This window comes from Scyliorhinus canicula, chromosome 7 (assembly GCF_902713615.1).
Source record: "Scyliorhinus canicula chromosome 7, sScyCan1.1, whole genome shotgun sequence".
Taxonomy (NCBI): domain Eukaryota; kingdom Metazoa; phylum Chordata; class Chondrichthyes; order Carcharhiniformes; family Scyliorhinidae; genus Scyliorhinus; species Scyliorhinus canicula.
The window spans coordinates 80041334-80063049 of NC_052152.1; the positions used below are offsets into that span (position 1 = coordinate 80041334).

Here is a 21716-nt window from a genome sequence, read left to right on the forward strand (position 1 = left end):
CTTGGCAGGGGGTCTCAGCAGGTTGAAACAACCCTTGACCGTGACCTGCCTAGCAGCTGCACCAACCAAGTAAGTGTCCAGTCAACGCACGCTACGAGATAGGCGCTCCTAACCATTAGTCCATACCAGCTGGAAGCCTGCAGACTCAGAATCAAATGAAAGGCCATTTGTTCCCCTGACCTGGTGGGCCAGTTTCCAAAGCTAAGTATTGGCCTTTTAGTGTTAGAGATAGTCTAGTGAGTAGTATTTTATGCATGAGTAGCGATTGACTGTGTATATAATAAATGTGTTTTGATTTGAACCTTACTAACTGGTGTATTGAGTTATTGATCAGCACTTGAACTTGAACCTCGTGGTGGTATCATAAAGATACCTGGCGGCCCTAGAGCAAGGTGATTAAACAGAGCAAATGAAGTAAAAGCACAACGAGCAACAGTGGTGGTTGCGATGGATGCGGAGAAGGCTTTGATTGGGTGGAGTGGAATTACCTGTGGGAGGTGCTGGGAAGGTTTGGGTTTGGTGAGGGCTTCATTGACTGGGTGCGGTTGCTCTATCAGGCACCAGTGGCGAGTGTGCATACAAACCGGCTGAGGTCTGGGTATTTTAAACTACACCGAGGGACGAGTTACTGTTTGCTCTGGGCATAGAGCCATTGTCCATGGCATTAAGAGCCTCTAGGAACTGGAAAGGACTGGTTCAGGCGGGGGTGGGGTGGGGGGGTGGGAGGTGGAGCACCGGGTCTCGTTCTATGCAGATGACCTGTTCTTGTATATTTCAGACCCGTTGGAGGGGATGGGGAAAGTAATGCGAATCTTGGGGGAATTTGGCAATTTTTCAGGGTATAAATTGAACATGGGGAAAAGCAAGATGTTTGCGATCCAGATAAGAGGACAGTGGAAGAGACTGGGAGAGCTGTCGCTTAGAATGGTAGGGAAGAGCTTTTGATATCTGGCAATCCAGGTGGCCCGGGAATGGGAGGCACTGCACAAGTTAAACCTATCCTGGTTGGGAGAACAAATGGAAGGGGACTTTAAGAGATGGGACATGCTCCTGCTATCACTGGCAGGGAGGGTTCAGACAGTGAAAATGACGGTCCTCCCCAGATTTCTGTTTGTCTTTCAGTGCCTCCCCATCTTCAACCCTAAGGCCTTTTTCAAGCGGTGAATAAGATTATTTCGGGCTTTGTGTGGGCGAGTAAAACCCCGCGAGTGAAGGAAGTGTTGTTGGAGCACAGTCGGGGGGAGGGTGGGTTGGCGCTGCCGAACCTCTGCAATTACTACTGGGCAGCTAATGTAGCCATGATTAGGAAGTGGGTAGTGGGGGAGGGGTCGGCATTGGAGCGGATGGATGCAGCGTCATGTAAAGACACCAGTTTGGGAGGACTGGTAACGGCACCTCTGCCGTTCTCGCCGACCCTATACTCCACAAGTCCGGTGTTCGTGGAGGCTCTGAGGATCTGGGGGAAATGGAGGAGATATAAGAGAGTGGAGGGAGCATCGATTTGGACCCCGATTTATAATAACCACAGGTTATCTAGTCAGGTAGTCTAGATGGCGGGTTCCGGAGTTGGCAGAGGGCAGGAATTGGAAAGGTGGGGGATCTATTGATAGACGGGAGCTTGCCCAGCTTGAAAGCTTTGGAGGATGAATTTAAATTGCCAGCAGGGAATGGGTTTAGGTATTTGCAGGTGCGAGACTTCCTGAGAAAACAGGTGTGGTAGTCACCACTGTTGTATATATATCACATATGAGGTGTATTATGGTAAGGTTCCTGTACTACAGGTACGGGGGTGGATCTCTGCCTGCTGGCTCCGCCCAGTAGGCGGAGTATAAATGTGTGGGCTCTCCGAGCTGCAGCTATTTTGGCAGCAGCTGCGGGAGGCTACACATCTCTGCATTAGAAAGCCTTGATTACACCCTACTCTCGTCTCGTCATAGTGTATCAACAGGTGCCGGCCTTTCCACTGCTGCCGCCACGGGGGATACAGGATAGAGTAGTTTCCAGTACCTGGGTGGGAGAGGGGAAAGTATCAGATATTTACCAGGAGCTTTCGGAGGCGGAGGAAACTCCGGTGGAGGAGCTTAAGCGCAAGTGGGGGGACGAGCTAGGAGGATAGATAGAGGCTCTGGGCAGATGCCCTAAGCAGGGTTAATACGTCCTCATCATGCGCCAGGCTTAGCCTGATACAATTTAAGGTAGTCCACCGGGTACACATGACAGCGGCTAGGATGAGTAAGTTCTTGGGGGTTGAGGATAGGTGTGCGAGGTACGCGGGAAGCCCAGCAAATCATGTCCACATGTTTTGGGCATGCCCGAAGCTTGGAGGATTTTGCTAAGGCAATGTCCATGGTACTAAAAACACAGGTGGTGCCGAGTCCGGAGGTAGCGATCTTTGGAGTGTCGGGAGATCCGGGAGTTGAGGGAGCGAAAGAGGCTGACGTCTTGGCTTTTGCCTCCCTGGTAGCCCAGAGACGGATCTTGTTAATGTGGAGGGACTCGAAGCCCCCGAGTGTGGAGACCTGGGTTAGTGACATGGCTGGTTTCTCAGTCTCGAGAAAATAAAGTTTGCCTAAAGAGGGTCAATGTTAGGGTTCACACGGAGGTGGCAGCCGTTCATCGCCTTTCTCGGGAAAAATAAAAATGTCAGCAGAAGCAGTATTCCCGGAGGGGGGGGGGGGGGGGGGGGGGGTTGTTGTATGGTTGAGGTGTGTAAAGATTGGGTTGGTGGGAAAATGTTTATTTTACCATGTTGATGTCATTGTTTATGTTACTGTTTTAAAAATGTTCAAATACCTCAATAAAATATTATTAAAAAACAAAAGACCTGATCCGTTAGTTGTGGGATCGCTTAGCATTGACTAGCACTTGCTGCTCATGTTGGTTGGCATGCAAATTGTCCTGTGTTGTAGTTTGAGCAGGTTGACACCTCATTTTCTGGTATTCAGTCAGCTCTTGGGAAGGACAGGGCTGGAGTAGATGAAAGGTCCGCTTGAGATAGAACATCTGGAGAAAGTTGCATTCGACTCTCACTTCTTTGGCACATGTTAAATTATTCACCCCCCCCCCCCCCCCCCCCCGCCAGTTCTAAGGCCCTTTCTTCAAAGAAAATGTGCATCCGTATGTCACTCATACTCCCGCCCGTCTTCTGACACTCCCTTCGATTATGGTCTGCTTTATCCTTGGGGACGCAGGAAGGACATAGTGAAACGTCAGCATGCCAGTTTTGTTATGGGGGTGGGGTTTCTAGCCGATGGCACATAAGGACAGGGCTCCTGGACAAAGAGGACAGGGCATATGTCGGGGGTTCCTAGAAGGGGGGTTGTGAGGTATATGCTATTAGGTGGAGTGTTACTGGCATATAAGGCTTTGGAGGAAGATGTCAGGGGTCAAGGACAGAAGTGATCCTCGGGTCACACAGGTGGTTGCTCACCCTAGCAGCCCGAAGGTCGTCGTTCATCTTCTTCCTGTATTGCCGTCAGTCCTCTTGGTGAGGCTGCCAGAACTCACTGCCTCTGCCAACTTAACCCAGGCATTATTCATTACAGCTGGCTGTTTTTTCTGCCCACCCTGGGGAAGAGAATGTCCTTCCTCTCCTTGATACGTTGAACATCCTGTGGATGTCTGCATCAAGGAATTATGGGGGTGTAGGTCTTTTAATAGCCATCGTCTTGGCTGGAATGAGAGTCTGAGGTGAATGGAGCGTTTAAAATCTGCTCCAGCTCGTGAGGCTCATAATGCGATATTTGACCCCAGCAAATCACACGCCTGGAGAATTGGGACTTGGGTAGGATGCATGTGGGCAGCATGCTGGTCCATTTTCATGGACGGAATTGTGCCTCCACAGTGCTCCTAGCAGGAGCGCAAAAAATTTCTGATTCTTCACTGCAGGCAGCACTTAGACTGAAAGAAATAATTTGTGTGTTAATGAGGGAAGAGAGGCAGCACGGTAGCATAGTGGATAGCACAATTGCTTCACAGCCCCAGGGTCCCAGGTTCAATTCTGGCTTGGGTCACTGTCTGTGCAGAGTCTGCACATCCTCCCCGTGTCTGCGTGGGTTTCCTCTGGGTGCTCCGGTTTCCTCCCACAGTCCAAAAATGTGCAGGTTAGGTGGATTGGCCATGATAAATTGCCCTTAGTGTCCAAAATTGCCCTTAGTGTTGGGTGGGGTTACTGGGTTATGAGGATAGGGTGGAGGTGTTGACCTCGGGTAGGGTGCTCTTTCCAAGAGCCGGTACAGACTCGATGGGCCGAGTGGCCTCCTTCTGCACTGTAAATTCTATGAGTGTGTATGTGAGAGAGAGAGAGAGAGAGAGAGGGAGGGAGTAAGAGGGAGAGTGTGTATGTTTGTGACAGGAGAGAGGTGTGTGCGAGAGAGGGGAAGGTGTGTGGGAGAAGGAGGTGTGCTGTTAGAGAGAGGAAGTGTATGTGTGTGTGTGTGAGAGGTAGAGAATGTGTGTGTGTGAGAGAGAGGGAGAGTGTGTATGTGAGAGAGGGAGGAGAATGTATTTGTGAGAGAGTTTGTGTGAGATAAAGCAGGATAGAGAGTGTGTGGGTGAGAGAGACGGAATGTGTGCGTGAGAGGGAGAAAGAGGAAGAATGTGTGTGTGAGAGAGAGAGAGGGAGTGTGTGTGTACACGAGAGAGAGGGAAGGAGACAGAGAGAGAGAGAGATAGGTGGAATTCTCCGTTGCCCAATGCTGAAATCGGGAACCATGATTGGGTGGAGAATAGCTCTCGATGCGGAAATTGTGGCATGCATCGGTTTGATGCCGTGCCGCAATGCTGTGCCCCCTCCAAAGTGGCATCATCACAATGCACGACATGCGCAGTTGCAACTGCGTTCGCATCTCATTATCGGGTGCACCCACGATGCTCCGCCTCTGATGGGCCGAGTTCCCGAAGGCGCGGTCCACATGCGGTCTCAACAGTCGTGAGCCTGTCGTGGCGGCTGCAGAGAGAGAGGGCTTACGGACCGTGCCCAGCATCACCATACATTTCCGACAGTCGTGTCGCTGGCTGGGGGGCTTCTGCCAGGGCTGGGGGAGTAATGAGGGGTGGCCAGGAGGTGGGCTGTGGGGTCGGAGTGACAGGTAAGCGGTCCAGCACAACCGCCGACATCTTTTCGGGCACGATTGGTGCGTATGTGGGGGTGTAAGTGTACGCGGGCTGCAGCTCATCAGCCCTGCATGTGCCCAGCATGGACCCGGCAATTCTCCCACCATTTTTGCGCATTCTGCGGGTGTTTCACGCGGTGCCAATGCTAGCCCCTCAGCGATAACGGAATCGGTGCGGGTGTAGCGCCAATTGTTGCGTCGTGGAATTCCATGGATCCTCCGTTGGCGTCAGCACTTAGACGCAGGAACGGAGAATCCAGCCCATTAGTTTATTGCTTTATTTCTGCTCAGCAAGTTGTTTCTTTCCTTCATAACTTTTCTTGAAATTCATGTTTATTTCTGAAATTTGCTGATTGGCCTCTTGCGTAAGGAAAAATGGAAATGTGTCCCCCAGCCTGCCAGCTAACCACTACGCATGCAAAAAGGCTGGTCAAGCCTGGTCTCGGTCAGTTGTATATATCAGGAAACGTAATGGACCCAACGCTGACCCCTCGAGAACTCCATTACAAACCTTCCTCCAGCCTGAAAATATCCATTAACCATTGTTCTCTGTTTCCTGTCACTCAGTCAATTCTCTATTCATGTTGTTAATGACCCTTTTATTCCATGAGCTATAACTTTGTTCACACAGTGGCATTGTATCGAATGCCTTTTGAAGGTCCATGTACGCCACATCAACAGTAGTGTTGTCATCAACCATCTGTCACCTAATCAAAAAATTCCAGCAGATAGTCAAATACGATTTTCCCTTCACAAATCCATGCTGGCTTTCTTTAATTAACCTGAATTTGTCCAAGTAACTATTCATTTTGTCCTGAATTATCGCTTTTAAAGGTTTCCGCAACTGAAGTTAAACTGACTGGCTGGGTTTATCTTTACGCCCTTTTCTGAACAACCCTGTAATGTTTGCAATTTTCCAATCCTCTCGCACCATCCTGAGACTATGGAAGACTGGAAAATTATCCATAAACAGCTCCAGTCCTCCTTTTCCCACCCTTTTACTATTCATATGTTGATAGAAGATTGTGGCATTCCCTTTTATGTTAGTTGCCAGTCTCTTTTCATACCCTCTCCAGCTTCTCTTATAAGTTTTTTCTTAATCTTCACCTTTCTCGAGCTCTGATCAGCTCTGGGTTTGTTTGCCCTACCTTTCCCTTTTTGTGCGAATATAGCTTTACTGTGCCCAAAATATATCTTCTTTGAAGGTAGCCCATTGTTCAGGTACTGCTCTTCCTGCAAGCCTTTGATACAATTTATTTGGCACAGATCTATTCTTACCCCACTGAACTTTGCTTTCCCTCAGTTAATTATTCTGACACAGGATTGCTCTTTGTCCTATTATCAATTATTGCTGTCCCCTAAGTGTTCTCTTCTTGACATTTGATCCACTTGTCCACCTTGTTATCAGGAACTAGTTATTTCCTTTCTCATTGGACTAGAAACATGCTGCTGTAGAAAATTTTCCTGAGCCAGTTCTCACAGTTACATCATAATTCCATATGGCCATCTGCACCTTTAACTCACCGATCTTATTATCACACTTCATGCATTCAAATACATGCACAGTAACCCTGATTCAGACTTTATTACTTTCTCCCTACTCTAGTGTTATCCGTCTCTCCCAGTATTCTGTGCACTTTTGCTATTCCTCTCTGACATTGCCCCCTGATTCCCATACCCCTGCCAAGTTAGTTTGAACCCTCCCACTAGCACCACCAAATGGTCCCACAATTGACTTTGTTCTGGCTCTGATTAAGTGCAAACTGTTTGACTTGTACAGGTCCCATTTCCCTCAGAGCAGGTCCCAATGTCCCTGGAATCTAAAGGCCTCCCTCTTGAACCATCTTTCCTGCACACATTCTTTATTCTCCCATTTCTATACTCAATTCCATGGTGGCACAATGATTAGCACTGCTGCCTCGCAGCACCAGGGACCCAGGTTCAATTTTGACCTTGGGTGACTGTCTGTATGGAGTTTGCACTTTCTCCCAGTGTCTCTGTGGGTTTCCTCCAGGTGCTTTGTCCAAAGATGGATTTGCCATGCTAAATAGCCCCTTGGTGTCAAAGGGTTAGGTGGGGTTAAGGAGATGGGGGCGGGGGAAGTAGTTCTGGGAAGGGTGCTCTTTCAGAGGGTCGGTCCAGACTCATTGGGCCGAATGGCCTCCTTCTGCACTGTAGGGATTTTATGATGCCGTGACTGCTAGCTGTTTTCCCTCCCCTATCAGGGTGCTCTGCACCTACTCAGTGACATCAATGATCCTGCCGCCAAGGAGACATCACACCAGCCTGTGTTATATGGTACTAGAGCGTCATTTGCTCAACTATTTTAATGTAAATGGCACTAAAACATAATTTCCATATTTTGAAGGTCACTTTGAGTTTTGATGAGATAATTATACTTCGCCTGAAGATTCTCGAGGAAATTGTTAACTGTCCCTCGGAAGAGTAATGCTACACATAAATTTATTAGCATTCTCTTACATCTACTCTGACTGCAGTCTGCTGCCATGCCATCATGAGAGTTGATCCCCATTATTTCCCATCGGAGATTATAAGGGTATTACATTGAGTTCAGATCGTGTGTGCTTTTCCACATGTTTCACAATAAATAGCAATACTTTCACTATGATGCCACCTTGCAAAACATAGAACATAGAACAGAACATAGAACAGTACAGCACAGAACAGGCCCTTCGGCCCTCGATGTTGTGCTGAGCAGTGATCACCCTACTCAAACCCACGTATACACCCTATACCCGTAACCCAACAACCCCACCCCCTTAATCTTACTTTTTAGGACACTACGGGCAATTTAGCATGGCCAATCCACCTTACCCGCACATCTTTGGACTGTGGGAGGAAACCGGAGCATCCGGAGGAAACCCACGCACACACGGGGAGGACGTGCAGACTCCGCACAGACAGTGACCCAGCCGGGAATCGAACCTGGGACCCTGGAGCTGTGAAGCATTTATGCTAACCACCATGCTACCGTGCTGCCCAAAGTGGCATTCTGACACAATTTATAAAGCTGTATGTTTCCTTGTCATCCAGTTCTGGATGAGACAAAATTTACTCCAATTAATCAACGGTATGACCCAAACCTTTGCCTTCCACTACATTCCCTAGACACAGATTCCAATCCTCCTGATGCCTCCCTCTGAGGTTGAATCATATTGTTCACATTCATAGCATCCTAACTGACCATGTCTTGGGCTCCTTAATCCGTGCGCTTTGGATGTTTTACTTTCATATAAATACAAGTTGTCGTTTCTAAGAGAGTAAAAGAAATTGCTGAAGAGATACTCCTGAAAATTGTACACCTTGGGACTTTGCCACTACATTATGTAATTTAAAAGCCACTATAGAGTACAAAACCCAAGTACTCAGAATAAGGAAGGAGGCAGAACAGTGTTTCTGTGCATTGCAGCCCAATTAAATCACTATCTCCACCACTCCCTGAATCATATCAGCCTCTATTTATAAGATAAAGTCATTTTGCACTAAAGTATGCAAGTACAGTCAATCATAAGTCAGGGAAGGTTCAATTCATCAACAAAAAGCATGCTCATATCAGAAATTCTTGTCAGAAAGTCACCTTTCCATAATTATTAATTGATCCCAGAGCCAACACACAGGGACAAATTGATTCTAAACCACATGCTTTTAAATGAAAAAGCTACAAAGCATGGCAGGGTAACTTTCTAAAAACTACAAGCAAAATCTATTAGACAATAAGCAGTTAGATATCTCACTCTGATGACCTTAGTTTACTTCCGATCACAGTCTTTGCACTGTAATAAAAAAAAACACTTGCTTAGAAGAAGAATGGAAAGCTGTTATTAGGAAATAAGTCCCACTGAAAAGGCTAAAGAAAATATATGAGCCTAATTAGCTCTTAATGTGAGCAGCCTGAATTCCCAGGTCCTCTCTGTTGGGTATCCTTTAAACATTTGTGCCTCCATAATTTACAAAAGCAATTAGAATGGATATGTCCTATTTCTGCTATCTTATTGGCACTCTAGATAAAGCATCAATACACTCTCACTTATTGTGCTTGGTTAAATACAAGATCATAGAAATAAAATGTGTCCCATCAAGTGAATTCAGTGTAATAAATGTAAGCTTTATATGTTTAACTTGAAAGAAGGCGTTTCATGAATCCTTCTTCTTTGCCGACAGACGTGTCAAAATTGGGCATCCTGTATGCTAACCTAAATGAATTTGGCGAGTTTAATTTGAGGTTGCCGGGTGCTACCTGGGACCAAAGCAATGGGCTCCTATAGCACATGACTGAGCAAAAAGAAATGCAGCTTCAGTCATTACAGTATTTTGGTATTCAGACTTAAAAGCTGTTGTTATAATGAGTTATGTGCCTCACTTTGGGAACCTAATTTATTAATATTTGAAGATTTTTCTGAACAGTGTGGAAAGAGGAGTAAAAAGTACATTAATACCAGTCACGTTTAGGCCTGACATGGTATGCCGAGGAAACAGAACCAGACTGAAAATCTGACTGAGCAGTAAATTGCAGTGAGTGTACATGTGGGTCCCTGGCAGTCTAGATGCAATGATTGTGTATGAATTTCTTGGTAGCCTAGATACAGGCCTGAACTTTTGTGGGGAAAAGGGAAGGGCCTCTGGCTTAGCCAGAATGGTGCCAGTGCTCCAATTTCAGAAGTCCTGCTCCTGAATGCAGCACCCACCATTTTTGCCAGAGGGAGAACAAGGGTGGGTTGAACTTTACATATCTGTCTTTCACAAAGTCTACTACAAGTTGATAAGTGCAGCTGCCTTCGTAGGATGTTGAAAACATGACTGAAGGGCTTTAGAAGTTTTAGGAAAAGGTGTAAAGCTTTTGGAGTTATTTTGAGATGCAGGATACCCTTTTGGAAAGCTTCAGATCCCCTTTAGGAAAGGTAAAGTGCCCTTTGGGATTGGTAAGAGTAGGCATGAATGGGTGTAAAGAATTGATTGGCTGTGTGGAACTGTCACGCTTTTGAGGCATTTCAATCTTCTGCCCTTTAAATAAATCGGTCTGTAGTTTTTTAAAAAATATTTCAATTGTACTCTGACTGTTGACATAAACCTGAGAGATACCATCACATGCTTTGTGCTGCATGACTGATTCCACAACCTATCATAATCACAGAAGGGTGCTTGTCAGTTCATAGCTTGATTAGCAATTCCAAGTGGTTATAAAGACTTTGATGTGGGGCTATGAATATAAATGCTTGTTTTTTTAATGAGGGATTAAGTATTAGGATGAAATGTTTGCTTTTATAGAGGACTAAGTAGTTAAAGGAATTTAAGTGTATTGAATGGGCTTTTGTGAAAGAGTGTTTTTCAAAATCAAGTATGTAACATACACTTAGAACTTTGTTTTCCAGTGGGTGGCACATTGCCGCAGTGGTTAGCACTGCTGCCTATGGCACTGAGGACCTGGGTTCGATCCTGGCCCCGGGTCACTGTCTATGTGGAGTTTGCACATCCTCTCTGTGTCTGTGTGGGTTTCACCCCCACAGCCCAAAGATGTGCAGGGTAGGTAGATTGGCCATGCTAAATTGCCCCTTAATTAGAAAAAAATGATTGGCTATTCTAAATTTTTAAAAAAAGAACTTTGTTTTCCTTCATCTAACCATGGCTCCTGAGGTGTATCCTTGGTGGATACTTGTTGAGTTGGCTTGGAGGATGTAAAGGCAAAGGGTTATGTGTTGGGACGAGTTTGCACTAAATTGACATAACACAAAGAAAGGGTATTGGGGGTGGGTAGTGGAGCATAGGTTAGCATGGAGTGTATGAGAGGCCATGATGCAACATGAGGTTGGCATGGATGGGACATACAGAGTATGTGGAGGGTGAGGGGTGAGTCATGGAAGGCCGTTTCTTATTGACATTTCTTAGAAACCCTGGAGCACTGAGGCGGGCCATTTGTAGCCTGCTTCTGTATACCCCCCCAACCCGGCTGGAAACAAAATTTGAAAATCTGGACCACTTTCTTCCCAGTCAGGTTTGCGGAGTTGGGAATTGCCCTAACTCTGCATTCCTGACCCAAAAGTGAAAATTCCTCCAACAGCGTGTGTCTGGGTCTCTAGTGGTTGAGATGTCTGAGTCTCTAGCTGTTTAAATACAGTGTACGTCTGGGTCTCTGGTTTCATACATGCACTGTGTGTCTGGTTGGCTAGATGCAGTATTTGTGACTGAATTTAGTTACTGGATACAGTGTGTGTCTGAGTCTCTGGCTAATTAGATGCCGTGAGTGTGTCTGGTTCCCTCACTGTCCAGATGCAGTGTTGTGACTGAATCTCGGATTGTTTAGATACAGTGCATCACTAGCAATTATATTGCTTGATCCTTTCAGCCATTTTGATCAGAATTAGGAAATCCTATGTCCATTCTCTTACCGCAGCATAAATCTGTATGAATGAACAATTGAGTCTATAAGCGTGGCCCTGGGACAAGGGATATTGATTTATCCATATAAAGGTGATTGCCCAGAATCAGAAGTAAAACAGTATAATTGTATAGCTAATCCCCATTTAAAGTAGTGTCCAATGTAGTGACTTTGTTACTATGAAGTTAAAAAATTAATATCCATTTATCTGCTTTACCTTCTGCAATTATGAGATAGTTGGGAACCATGTACAAATGTTTTTTTTTGTAACTGCATAGTTACCAGGGGAATCAATAAAAGGGCTGTTTCCCCATTTTCTAGAACTTTCAGTTTAGGTTCTGGTCTCCCCGTCCCCCACCCCGCACCATGGGACATATTGTCAGCTAAGGTTTTGTCTGTGACCCAGAGGAAGATTTGTGCAGACAACCTGACTATTTTAAGGGATGAAACAAGTTCAGGTGAGTGAATATAAGGGAAATGGACTTTGCAAAAATATGTGACTATTTCTTGGGGATGTATTTTGTAGATTTATTACAGGGCAATCAGGAAAAACAAAACAAGTCCTATTTGGTTCTTTACCACATGCCAGAGAATGTAGAAGAATTATTTACCATGTGTTTTCTTTATTGCAAGTTTATGTTTTGTACTGAGGTCAAATTCTTGGGTTCGGAAAGAATCTTCTGATAATACATACATTTAAAAGGGAAAGCCTGTTGCAGTATTAATAGTCTCGATATAAGCAGTGGTTTCCAGGAACGTATCTATTAGGTAAAATGTGTCTTCGTTTATAACGTGAATTTCCTTCCACTGTCAATTTGTAAAGTCACAATTTATGAAATTGGCATTTGGAAGATCTTAAATCCAGTATTTATAGCTGCCTTTATGTTTCCTCAATGCCTGTGCCAGTCAAGGTTCAATGCAGCCAGCCAATACAGAAGACCTGGTACAAATGAGTCTTTTTGGCTGCAATCAGCTGGTTCAATTACTGCTAATTAGGAACCTGCATCACTGGCACAGGTCTTAGTGCAAGATGATTTTTCAGCCCACCTGTAATGCTATCCCTATTTCTAAGAGCTTTCAGTTTTTATGCTAAACAAGAATACTTCACACATTTTGGATGAATATGGGCAGTTTTAAAAGTAGTACTTACTTGATGTAGTAGGGCACTTTATTAGGAGATATTGCCCGCTCCCAAGGATCCTGGACAGAAGCTGGAAACAAGAAGCCAAAGGAAAAAAGGTCATGCCCAGAGTAAATAAAAAAAGTTAATCATTAAAATGCCTATTTTTACACTCAGCTCAGCAGATCTCCTTCTATTTGCTCAGCTGCCCATGAAGAAGGGAAGGATTAATTTAGTGGACTGAGAATTTTTTCTATAACTTGTTTGAAATTGAACCCTTTCAACCACAAAAATAATGGTGGAGCACATGGGTTACAAACCAGAAGAATCGATAACTACATTGTGGATTGCTTTTAATGCCATCGTTCCATCTCATACCAAAAAACAAACAGTAAAAACATATTTAATAAATCAGATTGTCTAGAAATGTTGCCTTAGGCACTGCTATGATTATGACTAGAATATCAATATGATGCAAAACATCCAATAATAAACTTTGCAAAATACGCTGAATTAAACCATTGAAAATACAGGACAGAATTTTCCCATTTTGAGACTAAGTGCTGTGGTGGGGCAAGTGTTTCCTGCTGCAGCAGCTAGCCGGAAACCACATCCAATCATCCAGCACAAACCTCATTAATTATGCACCCGGGTGTTTCACGCCATATTCCATGGTGGGGCAGACCTGGATGGTGTGTAGTCTGCCTTTGTGTCCAGGTGTCATATTGAAAATGTGTTCAACATCACTGACCCACTATTGAAGAAGAAGGTGGACCTGAAGCCAGGTGGGACCTTGTTTCCACTTGAAAATGAAAATGAAGAAAGATCCACAGGAGCACTCTGAGATCAGAAGATGGACATCCTGAGAATGAAGATGGACCTTCTGGACCATTCTCATGCTGGAAGAAGGTGTCCCTTCCGGACACCAAATTTGGAATGTCCACCTGCAGATGCTCCCCCGACCCACTGCTGTGATGTTCCATGGTTGGGCCTTCATCTGCAGCCTATTAACTGGATGCAAATGAGGTTCACGCTGGCCTCTGGCAGAATTTCCAACCCGCCATGGCAGGCACCAGCAGAAAACCCCGTTGTAAATTCACGGCGGCATGGAACTGATTTCTGGGTCTCTCACCATATTCTCCCACCATGCCTGCCATCGAACACATCTGTGGGGAACTTGGGAGAATTCCACACATAGTGTAATGCTCTTGTTTAGCTAGGGCCCTATTCTGACACAAAGTGCAGTGAGATTAGAGAATAAATATTCAAGTTTATGTCAAATCCTTTAAAACTTCACTAAACCCAAATCCATGACTGCTAGTCTGATGAAATTAGGGTTAGAACTGGGACCTAAATAACCTGTACTCTGGACCAAATTATACTTTTACACAGGTCATCTTTTGAACACCCCTGTTCTGCAATTAATTGTCAAGTATGGCTCAGTGGTAGTATATTCACCTCTAAGCCAGGAAGTGTGGGTTTGAGTTCCACTCCGGAGATTTGATCACTGAGGGAGTGTTGAAATGTCAGGGGTGGTAAGTTTCAAATTAAATCTTGAACTGAAACCATGTCTGGCCTCTCAGGTAGAAGTACCCCTATTTTAAAGATTTCCTGGTTGTTGCTCAAGATCTAAAACTGATGAACTGGTCAATATCACAATTGCTATTTGTCGGTCTGTGCTGTGTGCCTCACATTACAACAGTGACTGCAAAATTGCTGTAAATCCCTTTGGGACATCCTGAAATTGTGAAGAGTACAAGTGTGGACCCAGTGGCTCACTGTGTAAAAGTATAATTTGGTCCAGTGTGAAGGTCATTTAGGTCCCAGTTCTAACCCTAATTTCATCAGACTAGCAGTCATGGATTTGGGTTTTGTGAAGTTTTAACGCTGCCCAAAATAAATTGCCAAAACGTACTGGAGTCTGTCACAAGGAAAACATTTTTAACTGCAATCGCTTGCTCCAGATCTACCTGGAGCTAGTAAGGAAGAGTACCTGTGTAAGTTTAAACAGGGTAGAAAGATATTGAGAGACATTTATGCAGCCACTCTCGCAAAATTGGCGCTGATATTATAGAGTTAGTTATCGATATAGTTACAAAGGTGTTCCCCACCATGTGAACCTCACTATTTCTACTGTAAATAGATGGAAAAGTAATTTTGAATATGAATGTACTATTCCAACGAGAAAGGAGGCCACAAGAATATCAATAAATTGTATAAAGACACCAGCAGACCAATGTTCATGAAGTTGCCAGAGCAACCTTTACAGGAAGGAAAGGGGTCCCGTGAATGATCTATTGGCATCATTATAGTGCACCATGAATATTCACAAACTTGCTTCCGTCTTGTTTACTGGTGATAAATAATGCAGAGTTAATGAAATTCCCATATGTATATGATTTTAATTTTTAAAAGGAAAACCGTATGGTCAGTCCAAAAGATCATTTATAAACTTTATTCTAAATTCCAATCAGAAAATCTGCCGTACAGTACCAGAACCAGTCTGCCTTCTAGTATAATACAGTCCTACTGAGGGAGGTGCTCTCCATCATACAGCAGGACTGATGCCATAGCTGTTTAAATCAAACTGTACATGTTCATCAAAGGCACAGTTCGCAAAAAGTTAGCAAAGATACCTATGGTTTAGTAAGTGCAAATCTCTCCAATGGTCTGAACAGTCATGCGCTAATTAGCTTATTGATGACCGGGAAATAGTAGTTCATGGTGAAAAGATGTAAAAGATTTGCATTTGTAGTGTGCCTTTCACAACCTCAGGATGATCTATAGTGCATTCCAGACAATTAATTGCAATGCTGCTAGTACAATTAGAATTTATGCTGATATCATGCATGGCACAAGTCGGGGGATTTAGAATGCTGACAGTGGCCTTCTCACCCGATCTCCATACCTGGTGCAATTTTAGCAGGCATGTTTTGGACAACCAGTGGGGTCCAAGCACCAGGTAAATAAGGGTCTCATAGAAATTTGCATGATTGAGCACACAATCCAGCCTAATGTTTTTGTGTGATATCGAGGGAGTGAGATTTGAGGTATCGTCTGCCATGGGCTGCTTCATTATCAAACAGTAGCGAATGGAGCTGAATGCTGTAACATTGTCAGGGAACAATCCCATACTTGACATTATGATGGAGCAAAGATCATTGATGCAGCAGTTGAATATAGTTGACCCATATACTAAAGAGTATTCCAAGCTCATCAAGGCTCATGGGTTTTGCCCTCAACAGGCTAAGGTTTTATCTTTATGACTCTGTTAGCTGCACAGATTTCATTTTACTGATGTTCAGCTCATATATTTGGCACACAGCTTTTGCTGTAGAATATGGCCATGATCTCCAAGAACCCACCCAGAAATTCTCTCATAGGATAGCATGTTCGATGCCTTAAAATGAATGAATTCTGGCAGCTGTCAGGGACCTGAATATCCACTTCTATGGATGCGATGCTGTTTGGCTTGGTTTAATGGTATAGCACTCTTCCCTGACTCAGTAGATCATGAGTGCAAGTCCTATGCCAAGATTTAAACATTTATTCTAAAATGATACCTTTCTGCAGGACTGAGGGAGTGCTACATTGTCAGTGGACCGAGTATACACAGGTGCACATAAAAGGTCAAAACACCATTCAAAGAAATATTAGGAAATTATCCTGATGTCGTAGCACACATTTGTTTCTTAACCAACATCACCCCACTAAAAAAATATCCAGTTATCCAACTGATAGCTGTTTAAGGAATCTTATTGTCTGAAATCTGGATTTTAAAAATCCATGCGATGTGACTAGTCCAGCATTTATTGCCCAGCCATAATTGCCCTTGAGAAGGTGGTGGTGAGACAACTTCTTGAATTGCTGCAGTCCATGTGGTGTAGGTACACAATGCTATTTGGGAGGGAGTTCCAGGATTTTAATCCAGCAACAGTGAAGAAGCAATGATCTAGTTCCAACTCAGGATGCATGGTAACACAGTGGGTAGCACTATTGCTTCACAGAGCCAGAGTCCCAGGTTCGATTCCCGGCTTGGGTCACTGTCTGTGCCGAGTCTGCACGTTCTCTCTGTGTCTGCGTGGCTTTCCTCCGGGTGCTCCCGTTTGCTCCCACAAGTCCTGAAAGATGTGAAGCGGAATTCTCCACTCCCCACACGGCGTGGGAGAATCGCGGGAGGGCCTGCCGACATTTTTTACGCCCCCCTGGCGCCCCCAGCGATTCTCACCCCCCCCCCCCCCCCCCCCCCCCGGGCTCGGAAAAATCACCGCTTGCAGCGAACGCCGATTCTCCAAGCCCGATGGGCCGAGCGGCCGGCCCTTCACGCCTGTTTCACCACGGCAGCAAACACACCTGGTCGCTGCATTCGTGAAACGGGCGCCAGATGCCCGTTTGGGGCATCTAGGGGCCGATTGGCATGGGAGCACCACGACTGTGCTCGGGAGGGGACAGGCCCTCGATTGGTGCCCACCGATTGTCGGGCCAGCGTCCAAAACGGGCGCACTCTTTCCCCTCCGCCGCCCGGCAACATTAAGCCACCACGTCTTGCCGGGCAGCTGAGGAGAAAGACGACCACCGCGCATGCGTGGTTCGCGCCGTCTGCGCGATGAAGTCATCAGCGGATGCGCGGGTTGGAACCGGCAACCCGCGCATGCGCGGATGACCTCACAAATGCGGCGTTTTGTGCGTCATTTCTGGCGCGACGAGGTTGCGGCCGGGAAAGACGGAGGCCCTCTCCTAGCCCCCTGGGTGGGGGTGAATTAGGTGCGGGCAGCGGGCCCTGAGGCCGTCGTGTACCTCGGCCGAATTCACGACGGCCATCTTAATTTTTATCGGGAGCGGAGAATACCGCCCGTGCTGTTCGGTGAATTGGACATTCTGAATTCTCCGTCTGTGAACCAGAACAGGTGCCGGAATGTGGCGACTAGGGGCTTTTCACAGTAAATTCATTGTAGTGTTAATGTATGCATACATGTGACAATAAAAATACCGTATATACTCGCGTATCATTCGATCTCGCGTATCATGCGACCTCTAAATTTTCGTCCCCAAAACATGATTTTATGGTATACCTCATGTATCATGCGAGTCACTTTTTTGGAAATTAATTTTGGAAACTAAAACTTCCAAATGGTATCATTGTGTGTGGTTTCTGCAGAGTGGATTCTGCTGTGAAAGCTGTTCGCGATTCGAACAGCTTCCAGCTGGCTTTACTAGCGTCGTTCAGCCACTTGCCATTTCCATTCATAAAAACATGAATGGAAACGTCAAGTGGCTGAACATCTTCCCATCAGAATGCTGTGGTCAAATTCTGAAGAGTAGTATTCTGATGGGAAGATGTTCAGACACTTGACGTTTCCATTCATGTTTTTATGAATGGAAACGGCAAGTGGCTGAACGACGCTAGTAAAGCCAGCTGGAAAGCTGTTCGAATCGCGAACAGCTTTCACAGCAGAATCCACTCTTCCCATCTTCCCATCAGAATACTACTCTTCAGATTTTGACCACAGCATTCTGATGGGAAGATGTTCAGCCACTTGACGTTTCCATTCATGTTTTTATGAATGGAAACGGCAAGTGGCTGAACGACGCTAGTAAAGCCAGCTGGATGCTATGTGACTTATCTTGGCCAGCATTTCACACCCGCGATTTTTGTACCTCGCGTATCATGCGACCCCCGAAATTTAGGCTTCAAATTAGGTGCTCAAAAGTCGCATGTTACGCGAGTATATACGGTATATATTTTTTTTAATGACTGTGTTTTGGTGGAGTACTTGCAAGTGGTAGTGTTCCGATGCATCTGCTGACTTGTCCTTATAGGTGGTAGAAGCCACAGGTTTGGAAGGTGCTATCGAAGAAGCCTTGGTGAGTTGCTGCACTGCATCTTGTAGATGGTACACACTGTTGCTGCTGTCCGTCGGTGCTGGAGGGTCACTCGCATCCATGTTTAAGGGAATGGATGGGGCTCCAATCAAGCAAGTTGCTTTGACCTGAATGTTGTCACGGCTTTTGAGAGTTGTTTGAGCTGCACTCAACCAAGCAAGTGGCAAGTATTTGATCACATTCCTGACTTGGAGATGAGCAACAAACTTTGGGGAGTCAAGAGGGCAGCAACCTCTGACCTGCTCTTCTCGACACAGTATTTATAATAACAATAATCACTTATTGTCACAAGTAGGCTTCAGTGAAGTTACTGTGAAAAGCCCCTAGTCTCCACATTCCGGCGCCTGTTCAGGGAGGCCGGTACAGGAATTGAACCCACGCTGCTGGCCTTGTTCTGCATTACTAGCTAGCTGTTTTGCCCACTGTGCTAAACCAGCCAGAGAGATGGATTCCAGGAAAGCTGGATAAGCACAAAAGGCAAATGGTCCTGCTCAATTTCTGGTCAGTGATAACCCCTAGTTACTTAATTTACCTGCTTAATAACCATGACTACAGTTCAAATTTCAGTTGCTGATTTGGAATGTCCTGAGGACTATATAAATGTAATTTCTTTCTTTCTTACTTGCCAGCTGCATGTTGAGAGATTGCAACCTCTACTTGTTGATGTATTTGATAGCATTGACTTTGGGAGCAGGTATGGGCAATGTCAGTGCAATTTCCTGTTCTCAGAACCTTCAGAAAGCTTACCATTCTCAGGGGAATTCTCAATGTACAACCTCATTAATGAAGGTGGAGGGGGAAAGTGGCAGCCCCACAGCAAACAGTCCAATAGCAAATGGGGTAAGCAGTTGTCAACGACAAAATAAATTACTTAAATTGTATGTGAAGTAAAGTATCAGTTTTCTCTGCAGCTAATGCTGAATGCCTATTTTGTGCAGCCAAGAATATCAGTGGACATAACTGAAGCATTTGAAATGTCTGGCCCAAAATGAGTGGGTGCTTCTGGTACCTACTCAAAATGATAAGGAAAAAAAAATTGGACACAGATGTAATACAATGATCCCTGTCCTGTTCTGCAATGTCCACTCCAAAATATAGGTTCTCTCTAAGCTGCATATCCATGCAGCAATCCAAAAGTTCCCACAAAGGCCCTTTTAAATTATCTCTTCTGTGTGACTTCCTGGAAAAAAAATGTAATTGCTTGTGCACTTAAACAAATTGCCCATGCATTGCAAAAGTAAAATAAAGGTTACATTGGTGGCAAGCTGAGGAAATTCTGGACTTTGTTCTGAAAAACAATGAGAAAAATAAATCATGGATTTCAAGCCACAATCCCAACTACAATTTGGTCCCACCTTGCCCCGCCCATCAGGTTTAGGATTTGCCAAAAGGTAGCAGTCCTAAGCACATGACTTATGTTCCAATAAGTTGAAGAGCTCAAATAAAATTAAAGATTTTCTTTAGTAAAGTGATTGGAAAATAAACCACGTTAAATGATCATTTATGCCTTTACATTATATTTGAATAGACATGTTAATAGAAGAATTCTAAAAAATAATAGATTGCTTTGTACATAGAAAGAACTTTCAGAATGTGATTGTAGAACCTGCATTACTTACTGGACAGGAAGTGTTGGGATGTGGGGCCAAAATCCCTATGGGCCTCGTGCAGTTGCTTCAAGCGTTCATCTATGGATACCTGAAGAAAAGAAAAAAGGAATTATTAACATGGTTGAAAGGATGTAGCCAACCACCACCTTTATCAATTGTTATAGCAGTTCTGCATTAACTAGCTTTTCAAGGATTTAAAATGTGAATATCCTGGTATATCAATCTTCATTTCCTATGACCCATAATTTTTCATCTAATTTTACTCCCTTTAGACTAAAAACCGCGACAAACTCCATGACAAGTAATTAAAAAAAAGATTGCTGGGAATGTAACTAATTTCTGCTTTAACTCTACTGGGATTTTTCTTCACTTCCCAGTTTTACTATATTATAATACGAAAGAGTATAAATACATTTTTAGCAGTAATCAGCATGAGGACTTACTGCCTGCTTTTGGTTACAGCGACACAACCCCTTTGCTTAAAGGCCAATTTAAATGTATATTTGTGGTAAGTCTGGCTCTTCAAGAATAGGAATGTGTGTGAAGGAAAATAGAACACTTTTTCTTTTGTTTTTGTTACACAGTTAAGTACGTACAACACATCCTACACTGCCGCAGTAACATGCCTTAATCTCAGTCTCAGGAGGGTACTTGCCCATGGCACTCAACCAATTTCTCCATTTCCTCCAACTATGGGGCAGTGTGGGCCATCAGCAGCAGAATTCTAGTCCACTACTATCACGAGAGGCATATCCCTCAATCCCCTATTATAATCAAGTGGATGATCAACTCTGGTTCAATCAAGCGAGTCGAAGAGTGTGCCATTTGTGGCACAAGGCATACCTCAAATCAAGTGCCAACCTGATAAAGCTATATACATGGCGGCATATAAGGCATGGCTACATATAGGTGTCATGGTAGCACAGTGGTTAGCACTGTGGCTTCACAGCGCCAGGGACCCGGATTCAATTCCTGGCTTTGGTCACTGTCTGTGCAGAGTCTGCACGTTCTCCCCATGTCTGCTTGGGTTTCCTCCAGGTGCTCCGGTTTCCTCCCACAAGTCCCGAAAGATGTGCTAGTTCGGTGAATTGGACATTCTGAATTCTCCCTCAATGTAACTGAGCAGGTGCTGGAGTGTGGCGGCTGGTGGATTTTCACAGTAACTTCATTGCAGCGTAATGTAAGTCTACTTGTGACACTAATAAAGATTATTGTTATTATTGTGCTAAACAGCAGAAGCATGATGCTATAGATAAAGTTCAAAAATCCCACAACACTGGAACCTTTGCTTGAAGAGCTTGGTTGACTTATCTATGACAGCCCTGGATCTGGAGTGACTCATTGAATGTATGCTGTGAGTCTGTGCCTAGTTTCCTGAGAGGAGTCATGAGTAAAGGTGTTCAGTGGATATCTGGTCCCCAAACAGAAAGTCTGACATTGGACAGTCTGAATGAATGAGCAGGGTTACTGAGGACTGGCAGAGGTTGAAGGCATGATAAATAATGTCACGATGTGAGGCACAGACTCGAATAACTCAATATTCATGGTCCCACAAGAGTTGCACATTTCAGGAATGAAATGCCTTCCCGGTGTAG

General features: G+C 44.7%; 1 protein-coding gene across 10 annotated transcripts in view; it reads right to left on the reverse strand.

Moving 5' to 3' along the window:
* Positions 1 to 21716, reverse strand: part of dmd (dystrophin) — a 2667466-nt gene that overhangs the window by 209982 nt on the left and 2435768 nt on the right. For 7 of the 10 annotated variants that reach the window (XM_038802261.1, XM_038802266.1, XM_038802265.1 and 4 more), the window contains 3 exons: positions 20131 to 20209; positions 12659 to 12719; positions 8870 to 8908 (listed from right to left, as the gene is read on the reverse strand). In XM_038802261.1, the coding sequence (XP_038658189.1) occupies positions 8870 to 8908; positions 12659 to 12719; positions 20131 to 20209 (179 nt within the window). The remainder of the gene's footprint in view (positions 1 to 8869; positions 8909 to 12658; positions 12720 to 20130; positions 20210 to 21716) is intronic. The other 3 variants (XM_038802267.1, XM_038802264.1, XM_038802263.1) reach the window with 2 other exon arrangements.